General features: G+C 49.7%; 1 protein-coding gene across 2 annotated transcripts in view; it reads right to left on the bottom strand.

Annotated features, from left to right (window-relative positions):
- The window catches only part of LOC139413948 (constitutive coactivator of PPAR-gamma-like protein 1 homolog), a 61262-nt gene that overhangs the window by 607 nt on the left and 38492 nt on the right, over positions 1-22163 (bottom strand). Inside the window, exons 13-17 of one of the 2 annotated variants that reach the window (XM_071161840.1) lie at positions 20292-20501; positions 19112-19289; positions 17742-17880; positions 10429-10546; positions 1-79 (exon numbers count right to left, since the gene is read on the bottom strand). The exon at positions 1-79 is cut by the window's left edge and continues 607 nt beyond it. In XM_071161840.1, the coding sequence (XP_071017941.1) occupies positions 1-79; positions 10429-10546; positions 17742-17880; positions 19112-19289; positions 20292-20501 (724 nt within the window). Of the gene's footprint in view, positions 80-10428; positions 10547-17741; positions 17899-19111; positions 19290-20291; positions 20502-22163 lie in introns of both variants that reach the window. The other variant, XM_071161839.1, reaches the window with a different exon arrangement.

The raw sequence follows: 22163 nt of genomic DNA, 5'->3' as shown, positions 1-22163 counted from the left end.
CGGGAGATTTCTCCTTCTCCTCCGTCTTCAACTTCTTCCTCTCCTTCACCTCACTGGCTATGGAGTAGGTAGGCTTACTCTGGTGGGGAGAGAGAGAAGGGAAGGAGAGAGAGGGAGAGAGAGAGAGGGAGGGAGAAAGAGGGAGGGAGGGAGAGAGGGAGAAGGAGGGAGAGAGGGAGGGAGAAGGAGGGAGAGAGAGAAAGAGGGTGGGGGGGAGAAAGAGGGTGGGGGGGAGAGAAGAAACGAGGAATATTCATATCAATAAGTACAGATCAGCACTACATCAACGGCAGAACAGCATGAAACGGATTCTATTCCGGCATGTTATACAGAACCTCAAATAACTGAGGAAAAGACAATTAATGAATTTATGACTGATGAGAAAGCCTTTCCTACCATGCAGAAACAGGGCTGAAGCCAGACACTAGGCTGTTCTACTGGGGGATAGAGAGAAACAAAGGCCAGGCTCAGAGTCAATCACAACCATTATGACTGGCTTGTGTCTCTATAAAGACCTGCTGGGTGGGAGAGGATGGGGACGACGGGTGGAGGAGAGGAGAGGGTGACTGGGTGGAGGAGAGGAGAGGGTGACTGGGTGGAGCAGAGGGTGACTGGGTGGAGCAGAGGGTGACTGGGTGGAGCAGAGGGTGACTGGGTGGAGGAGAGGATGGGGACGACGGGTGGAGGAGAGGAGAGGGTGACTGGGTGGAGGAGATGAGAGGGTGACTGGGTGGAGGAGAGGGTGACTGGGTGGAGGAGAGGGTGACTGGGTGGAGGAGAGGGTGACTGGGTGGAGGAGAGGGTGACTGGGTGGAGGAGAGGGTGACTGGGTGGAGGAGAGGGTGACTGGGTGGAGGAGAGGGTGACTGGGTGGAGGAGAGGGTGACTGGGTGGAGGAGAGGATGGGGACGACGGGTGGAGGAGAGGATGGGGACGACGGGTGGAGGAGAGGAGAGGGTGACTGGGTGGAGGAGAGGGTGACGGTGGAGGAGAGGATGGGGACGACGGGTGGAGGAGAGGATGGGGACGACGGGTGGAGGAGAGGAGAGGGTGACTGGGTGGAGGAGAGGAGAGGGTGACTGGGTGGAGGAGAGGGTGACGGTGGAGGAGAGGATGGGGACGACGGGTGGAGGAGAGGAGAGGGTGACTGGGTGGAGGAGAGGAGAGGGTGACTGGGTGGAGGAGAGGATGGGGACGGCGGGTGGAGGAGAGGGTGACTGGGTGGAGGAGAGGAGAGGGTGACTGGGTGGAGGAGAGGAGAGGGTGACTGGGTGGAGGAGAGGAGAGGGTGACTGGGTGGAGGAGAGGATGGGGACGACGGGTGGAGGAGAGGAGAGGGTGACTGGGTGGAGGAGAGGAGAGTGTGACTGGGTGGAGGAGAAGATGGGGACGACAGGTGGAGGAGAGGAGAGTGTGACTGGGTGGAGGAGAGGAGAGTGTGACTGGGTGGAGGAGAGGAGAGGGTGACTGGGTGGAGGAGAGGGTGACTGGGTGAAGGAGAGGAGAGGGTGACTGGGTGGAGGAGAGGAGAGGGTGACTGGGTGGTGGAGAGGAGAGGGTGACTGGGTGGAGGAGAGGAGAGGGTGACTGGGTGGAGGAGAGGAGAGGGTGACTGGGTGGAGGAGAGGAGAGGGTGACTGGGTGGTGGAGAGGAGAGGGTGACTGGGTGGTGGAGAGGAGAGGGTGACTGGGTGGAGGAGAGGAGAGGGTGACTGGGTGGTGGAGAGGAGAGGGTGACTGGGTGGTGGAGAGGAGAGGGTGACTGGGTGCCTGAGATGTTTTATTTAACCAGGTTAAGGGTGGAGGAGAGGAGAGTGTGACTGGGTGGAGGAGAGGAGAGGGTGACTGGGTGGAGGAGAGGGTGACTGGGTGAAGGAGAGGAGAGGGTGACTGGGTGGAGGAGAGGAGAGGGTGACTGGGTGGAGGAGAGGAGAGGGTGACTGGGTGGAGGAGAGGAGAGGGTGACTGGGTGGTGGAGAGGAGAGGGTGACTGGGTGGTGGAGAGGAGAGGGTGACTGGGTGGAGGAGAGGAGAGGGTGACTGGGTGGTGGAGAGGAGAGGGTGACTGGGTGGTGGAGAGGAGAGGGTGACTGGGTGCCTGAGATGTTTTATTTAACCAGGTTAAGGGTGGAGGAGAGGAGAGTGTGACTGGGTGGAGGAGAGGAGAGGGTGACTGGGTGAAGGAGAGGAGAGGGTGACTGGGTGGAGGAGAGGAGAGGGTGACTGGGTGGAGGAGAGGAGAGGGTGACTGGGTGGAGGAGAGGAGAGGGTGACTGGGTGGAGGAGAGGAGAGGGTGACTGGGTGGTGGAGAGGAGAGGGTGACTGGGTGGTGGAGAGGAGAGGGTGACTGGGTGGTGGAGAGGAGAGGGTGACTGGGTGGAGGAGAGGAGAGGGTGACTGGGTGGAGGAGAGGAGAGGGTGACTGGGTGGAGGAGAGGAGAGGGTGACTGGGTGGAGGAGAGGAGAGGGTGACTGGGTGGAGGAGAGGAGAGGGTGACTGGGTGGTGGAGAGGAGAGGGTGACTGGGTGGTGGAGAGGAGAGGGTGACTGGGTGGTGGAGAGGAGAGGGTGACTGGGTGGAGGAGAGGAGAGGGTGACTGGGTGGTGGAGAGGAGAGGGTGACTGGGTGGTGGAGAGGAGAGGGTGACTGGGTGCCTGAGATGTTTTATTTAACCAGGTTACACCCATTGAGGTTAAAAAACTATTTTGTGAGGGTGACCTGGCAAGAAGGTAAAACAGGGAATTAGCAGCGTGTCCATAGAACATTACGGTAAAATACAGAATACACACAGAAGACAAAAGTGTCACAAGTCAAAGATACAATTGAAGATTAGAAACTACTGCAGTTAGTAACAGTGTTGTCGATCAGTCTTAAAAACAGAACAAGGACACTAAACTCCTCTAACTTTACAATCTTCTGAAGCATGGTTCCAAGGATGAAGGGGCATTATGGGAAAAATCTTGTTTCCCCATCTCAGTTCTAGCCTTAGGAACAGACAAGGACAGCAGAGACTGTGAACGAAGACTGTATTGAGTGACTGATCTGGTCAGTAAGGAACAGAGACCATCAGTGCTTTAGCCTCCTGGTGGAGAGAAAGGGCCATTACACCATTACATACAGATCACAGTGACGGGTCAGTGATCTAGCGTTGGTAATACATCTTAAAGCACCATGACACACTGTGTCCAGAGTTTAAGGTCCTTGCTGAGGCATATCGACACTATCACCATAATCCAGCACTGATAGAAAAGTGCTTTGAACAAGATCCTTACTAACATTGAAAAGCAAGATTTGTTCCTGAAATATAAACACAATTTCAACTTCAGTTTCTTGGTCAAGGTATCAATGTTCTGTTTAAAATTCAACTTTTAATCCCAAGAGACTTATAGGAGGTGACCCTATAATTATAATCAATTGTCTGGCCTGTTACAGTTCACATCTGCACGTGACTCCATCTGTTAACTTTCAGGGAAGAGAAAACCAGAAACGTTGTTTTCCTTTCATTAAGCACAAAGTTTCAAATGGAAGAGCTGCCTTTGATTAACATCAAATGCCAAAGTCCGGAAAAGCCTCAATATTAGATGCGCTACAATAAATAATTGTCATCGGCATACAGATGGAGATTTGCAGAGTCAACAGTCTTCCCTTTATCATTTATATACGGTGTAAAAAGGATCGGACCTAGAATGGAGCCCTGGGGAACTCCTTTGTAAGCCCTGTAAACTCCTGAGCTACACACTGTGTTCTGTCAGAAAGGTAGTTCTGGAACAAATCCAACCCATCAACACTTAAACCAACCTTTTTTAGTCTATACAACAGCAGGGCATGGTCAACAGTGTTGAAGGCCAACAGTGTCCAAGGCCAACAGCAGGGCATGGTCAACAGTGTTGAAGGTCAACCGCAGGGCATGGTCAACAGTGTTGAAGGCCAACCGCAGGGCATGGTCAGCAGTGTTGAAGGCCAACAGTGTCCAAGGCCAACAGCAGGGCATGGTCAACAGTGTTGAAGGCCAACAGTGTCCAAGGCCAACAGCAGGGCATGGTCAACAGTGTTGAAGGCCAACAGTGTCCAAGGCCAACAGCAGGGCATGGTCAACAGTGTTGAAGGCCAACCGCAGGGCATGGTCAACAGTGTTGAAGGCCAACCGCAGGGCATGGTCAACAGTGTTGAAGGCCAACCGCAGGGCATGGTCAACAGTGTTGAAGGCCAACCGCAGGGCATGGTCAACAGTGTTGAAGGCCAACCGCAGGGCATGGTCAACAGTGTTGAAGGCCAACCGCAGGGCATGGTCAACAGTGTTGAAGGCCAACAGCAGGGCATGGTCAACAGTGTTGAAGGCCAACAGCAGGGCATGGTCAACAGTGTTGAAGGCCAACAGCAGGGCATGGTCAACAGTGTTGAAGGCCAACAGCAGGGCATGGTCAACAGTGTTGAAGGCCAACAGCAGGGCATGGTCAACAGTGTTGAAGGCCAACAGCAGGGCATGGTCAACAGTGTTGAAGGCCAACAGCAGGGCATGGTCAACAGTGTTGAAGGCCAACAGCAGGGCATGGTCAACAGTGTTGAAGGCCAACAGCAGGGCATGGTCAACAGTGTTGAAGGCCAGCAGCAGGGCATGGTCAACAGTGTTGAAGGCCAACAGCAGGGCATGGTCAACAGTGTTGAAGGCCAACAGCAGGGCATGGTCAACAGTTTCGAAAGCCTTCGATAAGTCAATAAAAAGTTAAAGTGATTTTTCTTGTCCTGAGCATCTAGAATATCACCTACAACCTTACTTACAGCAGAAATTGTACCATGCTTGGCTTTAAAACCCGACAGGAATTGAGATAAACAGTAATTTTGCACGCCCAATTTTTCAGTTTTTGATTTGTTAAAAAAGTTTGAAATATCCAATAAATGTCGTTCCACTTCATGATTGTGTCCCACTTGTTGTTGATTCTTCACAAAAAAATACAGTTTCATATCTTTATGTTTGAAGCCTGAAATGTGGCAAAAGGTCGCAAAGTTCAAGGGGGCCGAATACTTTCGCAAGGCACTGTATCACACAGAACACAGTAATGACATCACACAGAACACTAATGACATATCACACAGAACACAGTATTGACACACAGTGGGGCAAACAAGTATTTAGTCAGCCACCAATTGTGCAAGTTCTCCCACTTAAAAATATGAGAATTTGCAAATACATTTATTAAAAATCCTACAATGTGATTTTCTGGATTTTTTTTCTCATTTTGTCTGTCATAGTTGAAGTGTACCTATGATGAAAATTACAGGCCTCTCATCTTTTTAAGTGGGAGAACTTGCACAATTGGTGGCTGACTAAATACTTTTTTGCCCCACTGTATCACACATAAATGACATATCACACACTAATGACATATCGCACACTAATGACATATCGCACACTAATGACATCACCCTGAACACTGTAATGAAATATCACTGAGTACACAAAAATGACATATCACACAGAACACTAATGACATATCACACAGAACACTGTAATGACATATCACACAGAACACTAATGACATATCACACAGAACACTAATGACATATCACACAGAACACTGTAATGACATATCACACAGAACACTAATGACATATCACACAGAACACTGTAATGACATATCACACAGAACACTAATGACATATCACACAGAACACTGTAATGACATATCACACAGAACACTAATGACATATCACACAGAACACTGTAATGACATATCACATCATTAGCTCATTGTTATGGATGTATCCAACTAAATGTCACTAGAAAACAGATGAAACAAATGCAGCTACTGATGTTATTCTGTCTGTACTGCTTGACGTGACTGTAAGTTAGCCTGACTAAGTTAGCCTGACTGTAAGTTAGCCGTAGTTGGCTAGCAAGCAAGGGATGAGAACGTTACCAGCCAGTCTGGCAATGGAACAAACAACTGTCCATAGACACAGAACAAAAAGACTGAACGACTGGGTCAAGTCCATAGATACAGAACGACTGGGTCGAGTCCATAGATACAGAACGACTGGGTCGAGTCTATAGATACAGAACGACTGGGTCGAGTCCATAGATACAGAACGACTGGGTCGAGTCCATAGATACAGAACGACTGGGTCGAGTCTATAGATACAGAACAAAAAGACTGGGTCGAGTCTATAGATACAGAACGACTGGGTCGAGTCCATAGATACAGAACGACTGGGTCGAGTCCATAGATACAAAAAGACTGGGTCGAGTCCATAGATACAGAACGACTGGGTCGAGTCTATAGATACAGAACAAAAAGACTGGGTCGAGTCCATAGATACAGAACGACTGGGTCGAGTCTATAGATACAGAACAAAAAGACTGGGTCGAGTCCATAGATACAGAACGACTGGGTCGAGGCTATAGATACAGAACGACTGGGTCGAGTCCATAGATACAGAACGACTGGGTCGAGTCCATAGATACAGAACGACTGGGTCGAGTCCATAGATACAGAACAAAAAGACTGGGTCGAGTCCATAGATACAGAACAAAAAGACTGGGTCGAGTCCATAGATACAGAACAAAAAGACTGGGTTGAGTCCATAGATACAGAACGACTGGGTCGAGTCCATAGATACAGAACGACTGGGTCGAGTCCATAGATACAGAACAAAAAGACTGGGTCGAGTCCATAGATACAGAACAAAAAGACTGGGTCGAGTCCATAGATACAGAACGACTGGGTCGAGTCCATAGATACAGAACGACTGGGTCGAGTCCATAGATACAGAACGACTGGGTCGAGTCCATAGATACAGAACGACTGGGTCGAGTCCATAGATACAGAACAAAAAGACTGGGTCGAGTCCATAGATACAGAACGACTGGGTCGAGTCCATAGATACAGAACGACTGGGTCGAGTCCATAGATACAGAACGACTGGGTCGAGTCCATAGATACAGAACAAAAAGACTGGGTCGAGTCCATAGATACAGAACAAAAAGACTGGGTCGAGTCCATAGATACAAAAAGACTGGGTCGAGTCCATAGATACAGAACGACTGGGTCGAGTCCATAGATACAGAACGACTGGGTCGAGTCCATAGATACAGAACGACTGGGTCGAGTCCATAGATACAGAACGACTGGGTCGAGTCCATAGATACAAAAAGACTGGGTCGAGTCCATAGATACAGAAAGACTGGGTCGAGTCCATAGATACAGAACAAAAAGACTGGGTCGAGTCCATAGATACAGAACGACTGGGTCGAGTCCATAGATACAGAACGACTGGGTCGAGTCCATAGATACAGAACAAAAAGACTGGGTCGAGTCTATAGATACAGAACGACTGGGTCGAGTCCATAGATACAGAACAAAAAGACTGGGTCGAGTCTATAGATACAGAACGACTGGGTCGAGTCCATAGATACAGAACAAAAAGACTGGGTCGAGTCCATAGATACAGAACGACTGGGTCGAGTCCATAGATACAGAACAAAAAGACTGGGTCGAGTCCATAGATACAGAACAAAAAGACTGGGTCGAGTCCATAGATACAGAACGACTGGGTCGAGTCCATAGATACAGAACGACTGGGTCGAGTCCATAGATACAGAACAAAAAGACTGGGTCGAGTCCATAGATACAGAACGACTGGGTCGAGTCCATAGATACAGAACGACTGGGTCGAGTCCATAGATACAAAAAGACTGGGTCGAGTCCATAGATACAGAACGACTGGGTCGAGTCCATAGATACAGAACGACTGGGTCGAGTCCATAGATACAGAACGACTGGGTCGAGTCCATAGATACAGAACGACTGGGTCGAGTCCATAGATACAGAAAGACTGGGTCGAGTCCATAGATACAGAACGACTGGGTCGAGTCCATAGATACAAAAAGACTGGGTCGAGTCCATAGATACAGAACGACTGGGTCGAGTCCATAGATACAGAACAAAAAGACTGGGTCGAGTCCATAGATACAGAACGACTGGGTCGAGTCCATAGATACAGAACAAAAAGACTGGGTCGAGTCCATAGATACAGAACGACTGGGTCGAGTCCATAGATACAGAACGACTGGGTCGAGTCCATAGATACAGAACGACTGGGTCGAGTCCATAGATACAGAACGACTGGGTCGAGTCCATAGATACAGAACAAAAAGACTGGGTCGAGTCCATAGATACAGAACAAAAAGACTGGGTCGAGTCCATAGATACAGAACGACTGGGTCGAGTCCATAGATACAGAACGACTGGGTCGAGTCCATAGATACAGAACGACTGGGTCGAGTCCATAGATACAGAACGACTGGGTCGAGTCCATAGATACAGAACGACTGGGTCGAGTCCATAGATACAAAAAGACTGGGTCGAGTCCATAGATACAGAAAGACTGGGTCGAGTCCATAGATACAGAACAAAAAGACTGGGTCGAGTCCATAGATACAGAACGACTGGGTCGAGTCCATAGATACAGAACGACTGGGTCGAGTCCATAGATACAGAACAAAAAGACTGGGTCGAGTCTATAGATACAGAACGACTGGGTCGAGTCCATAGATACAGAACAAAAAGACTGGGTCGAGTCTATAGATACAGAACGACTGGGTCGAGTCCATAGATACAGAACAAAAAGACTGGGTCGAGTCCATAGATACAGAACGACTGGGTCGAGTCCATAGATACAGAACAAAAAGACTGGGTCGAGTCCATAGATACAGAACAAAAAGACTGGGTCGAGTCCATAGATACAGAACGACTGGGTCGAGTCCATAGATACAGAACGACTGGGTCGAGTCCATAGATACAGAACAAAAAGACTGGGTCGAGTCCATAGATACAGAACGACTGGGTCGAGTCCATAGATACAGAACGACTGGGTCGAGTCCATAGATACAAAAAGACTGGGTCGAGTCCATAGATACAGAACGACTGGGTCGAGTCCATAGATACAGAACGACTGGGTCGAGTCCATAGATACAGAACGACTGGGTCGAGTCCATAGATACAGAACGACTGGGTCGAGTCCATAGATACAGAAAGACTGGGTCGAGTCCATAGATACAGAACGACTGGGTCGAGTCCATAGATACAGAACGAAGTCCACTGGGTCGAGTCCATAGATACAGAACGACTGGGTCGAGTCCATAGATACAGAACAAAAAGACTGGGTCGAGTCCATAGATACAGAACGACTGGGTCGAGTCCATAGATACAGAACGACTGGGTCGAGTCCATAGATACAGAACGACTGGGTCGAGTCCATAGATACAGAACGACTGGGTCGAGTCCATAGATACAGAACAAAAAGACTGGGTCGAGTCCATAGATACAGAACAAAAAGACTGGGTCGAGTCCATAGATACAGAACGACTGGGTCGAGTCCATAGATACAGAACAAAAAGACAATGACTACGTCGTGTCTCTGGCAACCGAACCGATAGAACAAACGACCAGCCGGCTCGGGTAGCAACCCTAGCTTTGTTCCGGGACTATGTCTTGTGGAAGGAGGAAATAGTATGAAAAACTTCATCAAAATAACGTTTTGAATTAAAATCCGTCAATCATTATTAGAATATGTTGGTATCCCGTGGTATAACAGTGACAGCGCCCTTGAAGACAGTGTTTGGAGGATACATCGGCACGTTCCACTTCGTTTCGGGCCTAACAACACCCCGTGCCATTATATCGTCCAAACACAGTCTTCCAGGGCATTATCACTTCATCAAACCAATAACATGTCTTATTCCTGTTGAGTATAGCTTATATAATGTACCATTTGATGTGTAGCACTAGAGAATCCCAGACAAGTTATGTTATTGTGTCATTTCTCTGTAAATGTCTGCTTAGTTCTGTATTGTGTACACTCAGTGGACAGTTTATTAGGTAGACCCATCTAGGACCGGACCCCCTTTGCCTCTGGACCAGGCAATGTTTTTCCACTCCTCAATTTTCAAGTGTTGGTGGAGCTGCTTCTTCTAGCTGATAGGAGTGGAACCCGGCGTGGTTCCGGAGTGGAACCCGGCGTGGTTCCGGAGTGGAACCCGGCGTGGGCGTGGTTCCGGAGTGGAACCCGGCGTGGTTCCGGAGTGGAACCCGGCGTGGTTCCGGAGTGGAACCCGCCGTGGTTCCGGAGTGGAACCCGGTGTGGTTGTCTGCTGCAACAGCCCTTCCGTGACAAGGACTGATGAGATGTGCCGCTGTTCAGTCATTTGCCAGTTTGTGGCCCGCCTGTTAGCTTGCACGATTCTTGTCATTCTTCCTCGGCCTCTCTCACCGCTGTCTCACCTGGTATGTCCCCTGTCGCACCTGGTAGGTTCCCTGTCCCCCTGCTATGTCGCCTGTCCCACCTGGTAGGTCCCCAGTCCCACCTGCTATGTCCCCTGTCCCACCTGCTATGTCCCCTGTCCCACCTGCTATGTCCCCTGTCTCACCTGGTATGTCCCGTGTCCCACCTGGTATGTTCCCTGGCTCTTGAAGCCTCTGAGGGGGAATTTGGCTCCTCGACCGAAGGTCCTGATGACAGGAGTGGAGATCACACCCCGCAGACGTCTGGGGAGCACACAACCAGTTGAGAAAAATGTGACACCTTTACAGTAAAAGACAGCATTTATCCAACGATTTAGCCATGGACAGCCCCTTACCCTTCCCCCACAGACAGAAAAGGATTTGTATTTATTATGGATCCCCGTTAGTTCCTGCCGAGGCAGCAGATACTCTTCCTGGGGTTTATTATGGATCCCCATTAGTTCTTGCCAAGGCAGCAGCTACTCTTTCTGGGGTTTATTATGGATCCCCATTAGTTCCTGCCAAGACAGCAGCTACTCTTCCTGGGGTTTATTATGGATCCCCATTAGTTCCTACCAAGGCAGCAGCTACTCTTCCTGGGGTTTATTATGGATCCCCATTAGTTCCTGCCAAGGCAGCAGCTACTCTTTCTGGGGTTTATTATGGATCCCCATTAGTTCCTGTCAAGGCAGCAGCTACTTTTCCTGGGGTTTATTATGGATCCCCATTAGTTCCTGTCAAGGCAGCAGCTACTCTTCCTGGGGTTTATTATGGATCCCCATTAATTCCTGCCAAGGCAGCAGCTACTCTTCCTGGGGTTTATTATGGATCCCCATTAGTTCCTGTCAAGGCAGCAGCTACTCTTCCTGGGGTTTATTATGGATCCCCATTAATTCCTGCCAAGGCAGCAGCTACTCTTCCTGGGGTTTATTATGGATCCCCATTAGTTCCTGTCAAGGCAGCAGCTACTCTTCCTGGGGTTTATTATGGATCCCCATTAGTTCCTGTCAAGGCAGCAGCTACTCTTCCTGGGGTTTATTATGGATCCCCATTAGTTCCTGTCAAGGCAGCAGCTACTCTTCCTGGGGTTTATTATGGATCCCCATTAGTTCCTGCCAAGGCAGCAGCTACTCTTCCTGGGGTTTATTATGGATCCCCATTAGTTCCTGTCAAGGCAGCAGCTACTCTTCCTGGGGTTTATTATGGATCCCCATTAGTTCCTGCCAAGGCAGCAGCTACTCTTCCTGGGGTTTATTATGGATCCCCATTAGTTCCTGCCAAGGCAGCAGCTACTCTTCCTGGGGTTTATTATGGATCCCCATTAGTTCCTGCCAAGGCAGCAGCTACTCTTCCTGGGGTTTATTATGGATCCCCATTAGTTCCTGTCAAGGCAGCAGCTACTCTTCCTGGGGTTTATTATGGATCCCCATTAGTTCCTGCCAAGGCAGCAGCTACTCTTCCTGGGGTTTATTATGGATCCCCATTAGTTCCTGTCAAGGCAGCAGCTACTCTTCCTGGGGTTTATTATGGATCCCCATTAGTTCCTGCCAAGGCAGCAGCTACTCTTCCTGGGGTTTATTATGGATCCCCATTAGTTCCTGCCAAGGCAGCAGCTACTCTTCCTGGGGTTTATTATGGATCCCCATTAGTTCCTGTCAAGGCAGCAGCTACTCTTCCTGGGGTTTATTATGGATCCCCATTAGTTCCTGTCAAGGCAGCAGCTACTCTTCCTGGGGTTTATTATGGATCCCCATTAGTTCCTGTCAAGGCAGCAGCTACTCTTCCTGGGGTTTATTATGGATCCCCATTAGTTCCTGCCAAGGCAGCAGCTACTCTTCCTGGGGTTTATTATGGATCCCCATTAGTTCCTGCCAAGGCAGCAGCTACTCTTCCTGGGGTTTATTATGGATCCCCATTAGTTCCTGCCAAGGCAGCAGCTACTCTTCCTGGGGTTTATTATGGATCCCCATTAGTTCCTGCCAAGGCAGCAGCTACTCTTCCTGGGGTTTATTATGGATCCCCATTAGTTCCTGCCAAGGCAGCAGCTACTCTTCCTGGGGTTTATTATGGATCCCCATTAGTTCCTGTCAAGGCAGCAGCTACTCTTCCTGGGGTTTATTATGGATCCCTATTAGTTCCTGCCAAGACAGCAGCTACTCTTCCTGGGGTTTATTATGGATCCCCATTAGTTCCTGCCAAGGCAGCAGCTACTCTTCCTGGGGTTTATTATGGATCCCCATTAGTTCCTGTCAAGGCAGCAGCTACTCTTCCTGGGGTTTATTATGGATCCCTATTAGTTCCTGCCAAGACAGCAGCTACTCTTCCTGGGGTTTATTATGGATCCCCATTAGTTCCTGTCAAGGCAGCAGCTACTCTTCCTGGGGTTTATTATGGATCCCTATTAGTTCCTGCCAAGACAGCAGCTACTCTTCCTGGGGTTTATTATGGATCCCCATTAGTTCCTGCCAAGGCAGCAGCTACTCTTCCTGGGGTTTATTATGGATCCCCATTAGTTCCTGCCAAGGCAGCAGCTACTCTTCCTGGGGTTTATTATGGATCCCCATTAGTTCCTGTCAAGGCAGCAGCTACTCTTCCTGGGGTTTATTATGGATCCCTATTAGTTCCTGCCAAGACAGCAGCTACTCTTCCTGGGGTTTATTATGGATCCCCATTAGTTCCTGCCAAGGCAGCAGCTACTCTTCCTGGGGTTTATTATGGATCCCTATTAGTTCCTGCCAAGACAGCAGCTACTCTTCCTGGGGTTTATTATGGATCCCCATTAGTTCCTGCCAAGGCAGCAGCTACTCTTCCTGGGGTTTATCATGGATCCCCATTAGTTCCTGTCAAGGCAGCAGCTACTCTTCCTGGGGTTTATTATGGATCCCCATTAGCTCCTGCCAAGGCAGCAGCTACTCTTCCTGGGGGTTTATTATGGATCCCCGTTAGTTCCTGCCAAGGCAGCAGCTACTCTTCCTGGGGGTTTATTATGGATCCCCATTAGTTCCTGCCAAGGCAGCAGCTACTCTTCCTGGGGTTTATTATGGATCCCCGTTAGTTCCTGCCAAGGCAGCAGCTACTCTTCCTGGGGTTTATTATGGATCCCCCATTAGTTCCTGCCAAGGCAGCAGCTACTCTTCCTGGGGGTTTATTATGGATCCCCATTAGTTCCTGCCAAGGCAGCAGCTACTCTTCCTGGGGTTTATTATGGATCCCCGTTAGTTCCTGCCAAGGCAGCAGCTACTCTTCCTGGGGGTTTATTATGGATCCCCGTTAGTTCCTGCCAAGGCAGCAGCTACTCTTCCTGGGGGTTTATTATGGATCCCCATTAGTTCCTGCCAAGGCAGCAGCTACTCTTCCTGGGGTTTATTATGGATCCCCATTAGTTCCTGTCAAGGCAGCAGCTACTCTTCCTGGGGTTTATTATGGATCCCCATTAGTTCCTGCCAAGGCAGCAGCTACTCTTCCTGGGGTTTATTATGGATCCCCTGGGGTTTATTAGTTCCTGCCAAGGCAGCAGCTACTCTTCCTGGGGTTTATTATGGATCCCCATTATTCCTGCCAAGGCAGCAGCTCCTTCCTGGGGTTTAGTCCCCATTAGTTCCTGCCAAGGCAGCAGCTACTCTTCCTGGGGTTTATTATGGATTTAGTTCCTGTCAAGGCAGCAGCTACTCTTCCTGGGGTTTATTAGTCCCCATTAGTTCCTGCCAAGGCAGCAGCTACTCTTCCTGGGGTTTATTATGGATCCCCATTTCTTCCTGGGGTTTATTATGGATCCCCATTAGTTCCTGTCAAGGCAGCAGCTACTCTTCCTGGGGTTTATTATGGATCCCCATTAGTTCCTGCCAAGGCAGCAGCTACTCTTCCTGGGGTTTATTATGGATCCCCATTAGTTCCTGTCAAGGCAGCAGCTACTCTTCCTGGGGTTTATTATGGATCCCCATTAGTTACTGTCAAGTCAGCAGCTACTCTTCCTGGGGTTTATTATGGATCCCCATTAGTTCCTGTCAAGGCAGCAGCTACTCTTCCTGGGGTTTATTATGGATCCCCATTAGTTCCTGCAAAGGCAGCAGCTACTCTTCCTGGGGTTTATTATGGATCCCCATTAGTTCCTGCCAAGGCAGCAGCTACTCTTCCTGGGGTTTATTATGGATCCCCATTAGTTCCTGCCAAGGCAGCAGCTACTCTTCCTGGGGTTTATTATGGATCCCCATTAGTTCCTGCCAAGGCAGCAGCTACTCTTCCTGGGGTTTATTATGGATCCCCATTAGTTCCTGCCAAGGCAGCAGCTACTCTTCCTGGGGTTTATTATGGATCCCCATTAGTTCCTGTCAAGGCAGCAGCTACTCTTCCTGGGGTTTATTATGGATCCCTATTAGTTCCTGCCAAGACAGCAGCTACTCTTCCTGGGGTTTATTATGGATCCCCATTAGTTCCTGCCAAGGCAGCAGCTACTCTTCCTGGGGTTTATTATGGATCCCCATTAGTTCCTGTCAAGGCAGCAGCTACTCTTCCTGGGGTTTATTATGGATCCCTATTAGTTCCTGCCAAGACAGCAGCTACTCTTCCTGGGGTTTATTATGGATCCCCATTAGTTCCTGTCAAGGCAGCAGCTACTCTTCCTGGGGTTTATTATGGATCCCTATTAGTTCCTGCCAAGACAGCAGCTACTCTTCCTGGGGTTTATTATGGATCCCCATTAGTTCCTGCCAAGGCAGCAGCTACTCTTCCTGGGGTTTATTATGGATCCCCATTAGTTCCTGCCAAGGCAGCAGCTACTCTTCCTGGGGTTTATTATGGATCCCCATTAGTTCCTGTCAAGGCAGCAGCTACTCTTCCTGGGGTTTATTATGGATCCCTATTAGTTCCTGCCAAGACAGCAGCTACTCTTCCTGGGGTTTATTATGGATCCCCATTAGTTCCTGCCAAGGCAGCAGCTACTCTTCCTGGGGTTTATTATGGATCCCTATTAGTTCCTGCCAAGACAGCAGCTACTCTTCCTGGGGTTTATTATGGATCCCCATTAGTTCCTGCCAAGGCAGCAGCTACTCTTCCTGGGGTTTATCATGGATCCCCATTAGTTCCTGTCAAGGCAGCAGCTACTCTTCCTGGGGTTTATTATGGATCCCCATTAGCTCCTGCCAAGGCAGCAGCTACTCTTCCTGGGGGTTTATTATGGATCCCCGTTAGTTCCTGCCAAGGCAGCAGCTACTCTTCCTGGGGGTTTATTATGGATCCCCATTAGTTCCTGCCAAGGCAGCAGCTACTCTTCCTGGGGTTTATTATGGATCCCCGTTAGTTCCTGCCAAGGCAGCAGCTACTCTTCCTGGGGTTTATTATGGATCCCCCATTAGTTCCTGCCAAGGCAGCAGCTACTCTTCCTGGGGGTTTATTATGGATCCCCATTAGTTCCTGCCAAGGCAGCAGCTACTCTTCCTGGGGTTTATTATGGATCCCCGTTAGTTCCTGCCAAGGCAGCAGCTACTCTTCCTGGGGGTTTATTATGGATCCCCGTTAGTTCCTGCCAAGGCAGCAGCTACTCTTCCTGGGGGTTTATTATGGATCCCCATTAGTTCCTGCCAAGGCAGCAGCTACTCTTCCTGGGGTTTATTATGGATCCCCATTAGTTCCTGTCAAGGCAGCAGCTACTCTTCCTGGGGTTTATTATGGATCCCCGTTAGTTCCTGCCAAGGCAGCAGCTACTCTTCCTGGGGTTTATCATGGATCTTGGATTCCGAACACATTAAGACCTTTATATTAGATGTAAAACAAAAAATAAAACACCACATAATGTACAAGACCTCCATACAACAATATTACAATGTAGTGTGTCTGTTCCACTGATTTTAAATGCCGGGAAACTCAAATCAGTTTTACCTCATTTCTACCAGCATGTTAAATCTGCAACAAGAGGGAAAAAAAAAACTCTCGGCCAGCTTTACTCCACACACAGAAACGCTTACAAAGCTCTCCCTCGCCTTCCATTTGGCAAATCTGACCATAACAAAAATACGTTTTGCTTCCCTCCAGGCCTGAGGGAGACACTTTCTAGTCGGCATAAATTGAAGACATGGCAATATCGTCAAAGGCAAAGGGTGACTAATTTGAGGAACCGCAAATATAAAATACATTTTGATTTGTTTAACACTTTTTTGGTTACTACATGATTCCATGTGGGTTATTTCATCGTTTTGATGTCTTTACTATTATTCTACAATGTAGAAAATAGTAAAAATAAAGAAAAACCCTTGAATGAGTAGGTGTGTCCAAACTTTTGGCTGGAAGTGTGTACTTGGATGTGTAGTGTCAGCGATTGTTGCTGTCATGTCATGCCTAAGTTTGCTAATCTTGCCAATGAAAAAATATATTAAAGTAGTTGGCAATATCAGTGGGGTTTTGTGATGAATGAGCCATCTGATTCAATGAATGAGGGGGCTGAGTTTGCCTTTTTGCCCAAAATTTCATTTGAGGTGCCTTAAAACTTTTTAATATCATTCTTTATGTAATTGATCTTTGTTTCATAGTGTAGTTTCTTCTTTTTAATTCAGTTTAGTCGGATGATTTCTCAACTTGCAGTACGTTTGCCAATCGGTTGTGCAGCCAGACCTTTTCTCCGTTCCTTTGGCCTCATCCCTCTCAACCATGTTTCAATTCCTCATCAGTCCACAGGGATTTAACTGGTTTTACAGTCATTTTCTTAATGGGTTCCTGTTTATTACTAACTGGAATAAGACATTTCATTAATGTGTCCAGTCGAGCGTCTGGTTGCTCCTCATTACACACCACAGACCAGCAGCGTCTGGTTGCTCCTCATTACACACCACAGACCAGCAGCGTCTGGTTGCTCCTCATTACACACCACAGACCAGCAGCGTCTGGTTGCTCCTCATTACACACCACAGACCAGCAGCGTCTGGTTGCTCCTCATTACACACCACAGACCAGCAGCGTCTGGTTGCTCCTCATTACACACCACAGACCAGCAGCATCTGGTTGCTCCTCATTACACACCACAGACCAGCAGCGTCTGGTTGCTCCTCATTACACACCACAGACCAGCAGCGTCTGGTTGCTCCTCATTACACACCACAGACCAGCAGCGTCTGGTTGCTCCTCATTACACACCACAGACCAGCAGCGTCTGGTTGCTCCTCATTACACACCACAGACCAACAGCGTCTGGTTGCTCCTCATTACACACCACAGACCAGCAGCGTCTGGTTGCTCCTCATTACACACCACAGACCAGCAGCGTCTGGTTGCTCCTCATTACACACCACAGACCAGCAGCGTCTGGTTGCTCCTCATTACACACCACAGACCAGCAGCGTCTGGTTGCTCCTCATTACACACCACAGACCAGCAGCGTCTGGTTGCTCCTCATTACACACCACGGACCAGCAACTATTCTTTACATCATCAACATATGAATCACTACAAAACCTATTGTACGACCTCTTACCCTCTGTTTGGTCCCCCGACAGAGACCACCTGGATGGGGAAGCCTCCTCTGCCTCGGCCCCGTCTGATGCCAGCCCACTGGCCCACCACCGTGCCTGCTATCTCCAGCTTCCCGCCCTGGGTGGACATGCTTGGCAGACCTGCAGACCACGGACCAACAGTAGGGACACACACACACACAGAGGTTGTGAAATAAAACTTCTAAGAAAGTTAAGAACAACCTAACCCGAGTATAATACTGATCCGTCTTCATGGTGAAGAAAACCTGTACTTATACTGAACACAAATATAAACATGCAACAATATCAAAGATTTTACTGAGTTACAGTTCATATAAGGAAATCAGTCAATTTATATACATAAATCTATGGATTTCACATGACTGGGCAGGGGTGCAGGCCACTTGGGAGCAAGGTCCAGCCAATCAGAATGAGTTTTTCCCTCACAGAAGGGCTTTATGACAGACAGAAATACTCCTCAGTAATGATCATGCTGTTTAATCAGCTTCTGGATATGCCACACCTGTCAGGTGGATGGATTATCTTGGCAAAGGACAAATGCTCACTAACAGGGATGTTAACACATTTGTTCACAACATTTGATAGAAATACATTTTTTTAAGAGTATGGACCATTTCTGGGATCTTTTATTTCAGCTGAAACATGAAACCAACACTTTATATGTTGCGTTCATATTTTTTTCAGTATAATTCATAAATAGTATTTATATAGTATCTACTACATCAAAACAAACACTGGCCAGGATGACCACAACGCTCTCCCCACGGTGGAGAGCCCTACATACTGGTCTCAGTCGTGGCCAAAAGTTTTGAGGAACAGTTTGGTGACGAACAATGCCTTTTCCAGCATGATGGAGTTCCTTGCCATAAGGCAAAAGTGATAACTAAGGGGCTCGGGGAACAAAACATCGATATTTTGGGTCCATGGCCAGGAAACTCCCCAGACCTTAATCCCATTGAGAACTTGTGGTCAATCCTCAAGAGGCGGGTGGACAAACAAAACCCCTCAAATTCTGACAAACTCCAAGCATTGATTCTGCAAGAATGGGCTGCCATCAGTCAGGATGAGGCCCAGAAGTTAATTGACAGCATGCCAGGGCAGATTGCAGAGGGTCAACACTGCAAATATTGACTCTTTGCATCAATTTCATGTAATTGTCAATAAAAGCCTTTGACACTTATGAAATACTTGTAATTATACTTCAGTATTCCATAGTAACATCTGACAAAAATATCTAAAGACACTGAAGCAGCAGACTTTGTGGAAATTAATATTTGTGTCATTCTCAAAACTTTTGGCCACGACTGTACACTACAATCTGTGAAAATAGTATCAATGATTGGTCTCTTACGAGGCATGCCCATGCTCCTGCTCCTGCCCTGCAGTGGCATCATGTGGGGTGGGGGGTAGAAGGCCCCCCCTGGGGGGTAGAAAGGCATGGCGTGGGGGTGGGGGGGAGGAGGTGGCGAGAAGTTAAGCCCCTCCAGGATGCTCTGACGCATTTTCTTCACCTTGTTCACCTGATCCACCTGGGGACAGACAGAGGACACAGAGAGAGAGAGGGGGGACATAGAGAGAGAGAGGGGGGACACAGAGAGAGAGAGGGGGGACACGGAGAGAGAGAGGGGGGACACAGAGAGAGAGAGGGGGGACACAGAGAGAGAGAGGGGGGACACAGAGAGAGAGAGGGGGGACACAGAGAGAGAGAGGGGGGACACAGAGAGAGAGAGGGGGGACACAGAGAGAGAGAGGGGGGACACAGAGAGAGAGAGGGGGGACACAGAGAGAGAGAGGGGGGACACAGAGAGAGAGAGGGGGGACACAGAGAGAGAGAGGGGGGACACAGAGAGAGAGAGGGGGGACACAGAGAGAGAGAGGGGACACACAGAGAGAGAGAGGGGACACACAGAGAGAGAGAGGGGGGACACAGAGAGAGAGAGGGGGGACACAGAGAGAGAGAGGGGGGACACAGAGAGAGAGAGGGGGGACACAGAGAGAGAGAGGGGGGACACAGAGAGAGAGAGGGGGGACACAGAGAGAGAGAGGGGGGACACAGAGAGAGAGAGGGGGGACACAGAGAGAGAGGGGGGGACACAGAGAGAGAGGGGGGGGACACAGAGAGAGAGGGGGGGGGCACAGAGAGAGAGGGGGGGGGACACAGAGAGAGAGAGGGGGGACACAGAGAGAGAGAGGGGGGACACAGAGAGAGAGGTGGATGATTGAAGTTAATGGTTTATCAAAGCTCTCCTCAGGGCCTAAAACTACCACACCTGACTCCAGTAGTTAAGGGCTTGAGAATAAGTTGACAAGGTGAATCAGGTGTGCTCGTTTAGGAATAACTGCTGGTGTCCCCGAAGACGGGTTTGAGAAAGATTTTCTATGCAACTGCAACACTACACAACAATATGATAAGTACTGGAAATGATGAGTTTACTGACTGGTCTAGGTTAAAGATGCTAGACTAGAATAGTACTGGTCTAGGTTAAAGATGCTAGACTAGAATAGTACTAGGTTTGTCTCTGTGTAGATACCTGACCATCACAGAGGTCGATGAGCGGGGCCTTTTCCCGAATGGCCCGGATCAGTTTGCTCTGCAGCAGCTTGCCGTCAAAGTACATCCATGGGCAGCAGTGCTCCCAGGGGATTGGCTGGCCACACACATCGTTGGCCAATAAGGCCATGTCCACGCCGCTCATGAACAGAGCAGCCAGCTGCACGCCGCGGGGGTCCAGATTATCAATCTACAGGGAGAGACAAGTTAGAGAACAACTCACAGTGACAGGAATAGTGTTTCCCAAAGTCGACCGCTTTTCCAGAAATCCTGATAGTCAGATTCCTGTTATCAGGAGGGAATAAGCAAGACACTGAGGAGAAACCCTGGGAATAAGGGCAAGTTACGGGAACTACTCCTAGGATACACTCCTGGTGATGGGGGGGGGGGGGAATCTCAGATAGACTCCTGGTGATGGGGGGGGGGGGAATCTCAGATAGACTCCTGGGGGGGGGGGGGGGGGGGGATCTCAGATAGACTCCTGGGGGGGGGGATCTCAGATAGACTCCTGGGGGAGGGGGGGGGGGGTCTCAGATAGACTCCTGGGGGGGGGGGGGGGGGGGGGGGGGGGATCTCAGATAGACTCCTGGGGGGGGGGGGGAATCTCAGATAGACTCCTGGGGGGGGGGGGGGGAATCTCAGATAGACTCCTGGGGGGGGGGGGGGGATCTCAGATAGACTCCTGGGGGGGGGGGGGGGATCTCAGATAGACTCCTGGGGGGGGGGGGGGGGGGGATCTCAGATAGACTCCTGGGGGGGGGGGGGGGGATCTCAGATAGACTCCTGGGGGGGGGGATCTCAGATAGACTCCTGGGGGGGGGGGGGATCTCAGATAGACTCCTGGGGGGGTGGGGGGGAGATTACAGTAGTAACCCCCCACTACAGTAGTAACACCCCCCACTACAGTAGTAACACCCCCCACTACAGTAGTAACACCCCCCACTACAGTAGTAACCCCCCCACTACAGTAGTAACACCCCCCACTACAGTAGTAACCCCCCCACTACAGTAGTAACACCCCCCACTACAGTAGTAACCCCCCCACTACAGTAGTAACCCCCCCCACTACAGTAGTAACCCCCCACTACAGTAGTAACCCCCCCCACTACAGTAGTAACACCCCCCACTACAGTAGTAACACCCCCCACTACAGTAGTAACCCCCCCACTACAGTAGTAACCCCCCCACTACAGTAGTAACACCTCCCACTACAGTAGTAACCCCCCCACTACAGTAGTAACCCCCATTAACAGCATTCCACAGAGCAAAGCAGTGCAAGCAGAGGTCACAGCCCATTCCCCCAGTCTGCCGACACTCAGCCCATTCCCCCAGTCTGCCGACACTCAGCCCATTCCCCCAGTCTGCCGACACTCAGCCCATTCCCCCAGTCTGCCGACACTCAGCCCATTCCCCCAGTCTGCCGACACTCAGCCCATTCCCCCAGTCTGCCGACACTCAGCCCATTCCCCCAGTCTGCCGACACTCAGCCCATTCCCCCAGTCTGCCGACACTCAGCCCATTCCCCCAGTCTGCCGACACTCAGCCCATTCCCCCAGGCTGCCGACACTCAGCCCATTCCCCCAGTCTGCCGACACTCAGCCCATTCCCCCAGTCTGCCGACACTCAGCCCATTAACCCAGTCTGCCGACACTCAGGACAGTAGCTGACAATCTACCAGCCAACCACACAGAGCCAACCAACCAGTCACCCAGCCAACCACACAGAGCCAACCAACCAGTCACCCAGCCAACCACACAGAGCCAACCAACCAGTCACCCAGCCAACAACACAGAGCCAACCAACCAGTCACCCAGCCAACCACACAGAGCCAACCAACCAGTCACCCAGCCAA

Source organism: Oncorhynchus clarkii, chromosome 7 (assembly GCF_045791955.1).
Source record: "Oncorhynchus clarkii lewisi isolate Uvic-CL-2024 chromosome 7, UVic_Ocla_1.0, whole genome shotgun sequence".
NCBI classification, from domain to species: Eukaryota; Metazoa; Chordata; class Actinopteri; order Salmoniformes; family Salmonidae; genus Oncorhynchus; species Oncorhynchus clarkii.
This window is presented reverse-complemented; position numbering and strand designations above follow the sequence as displayed.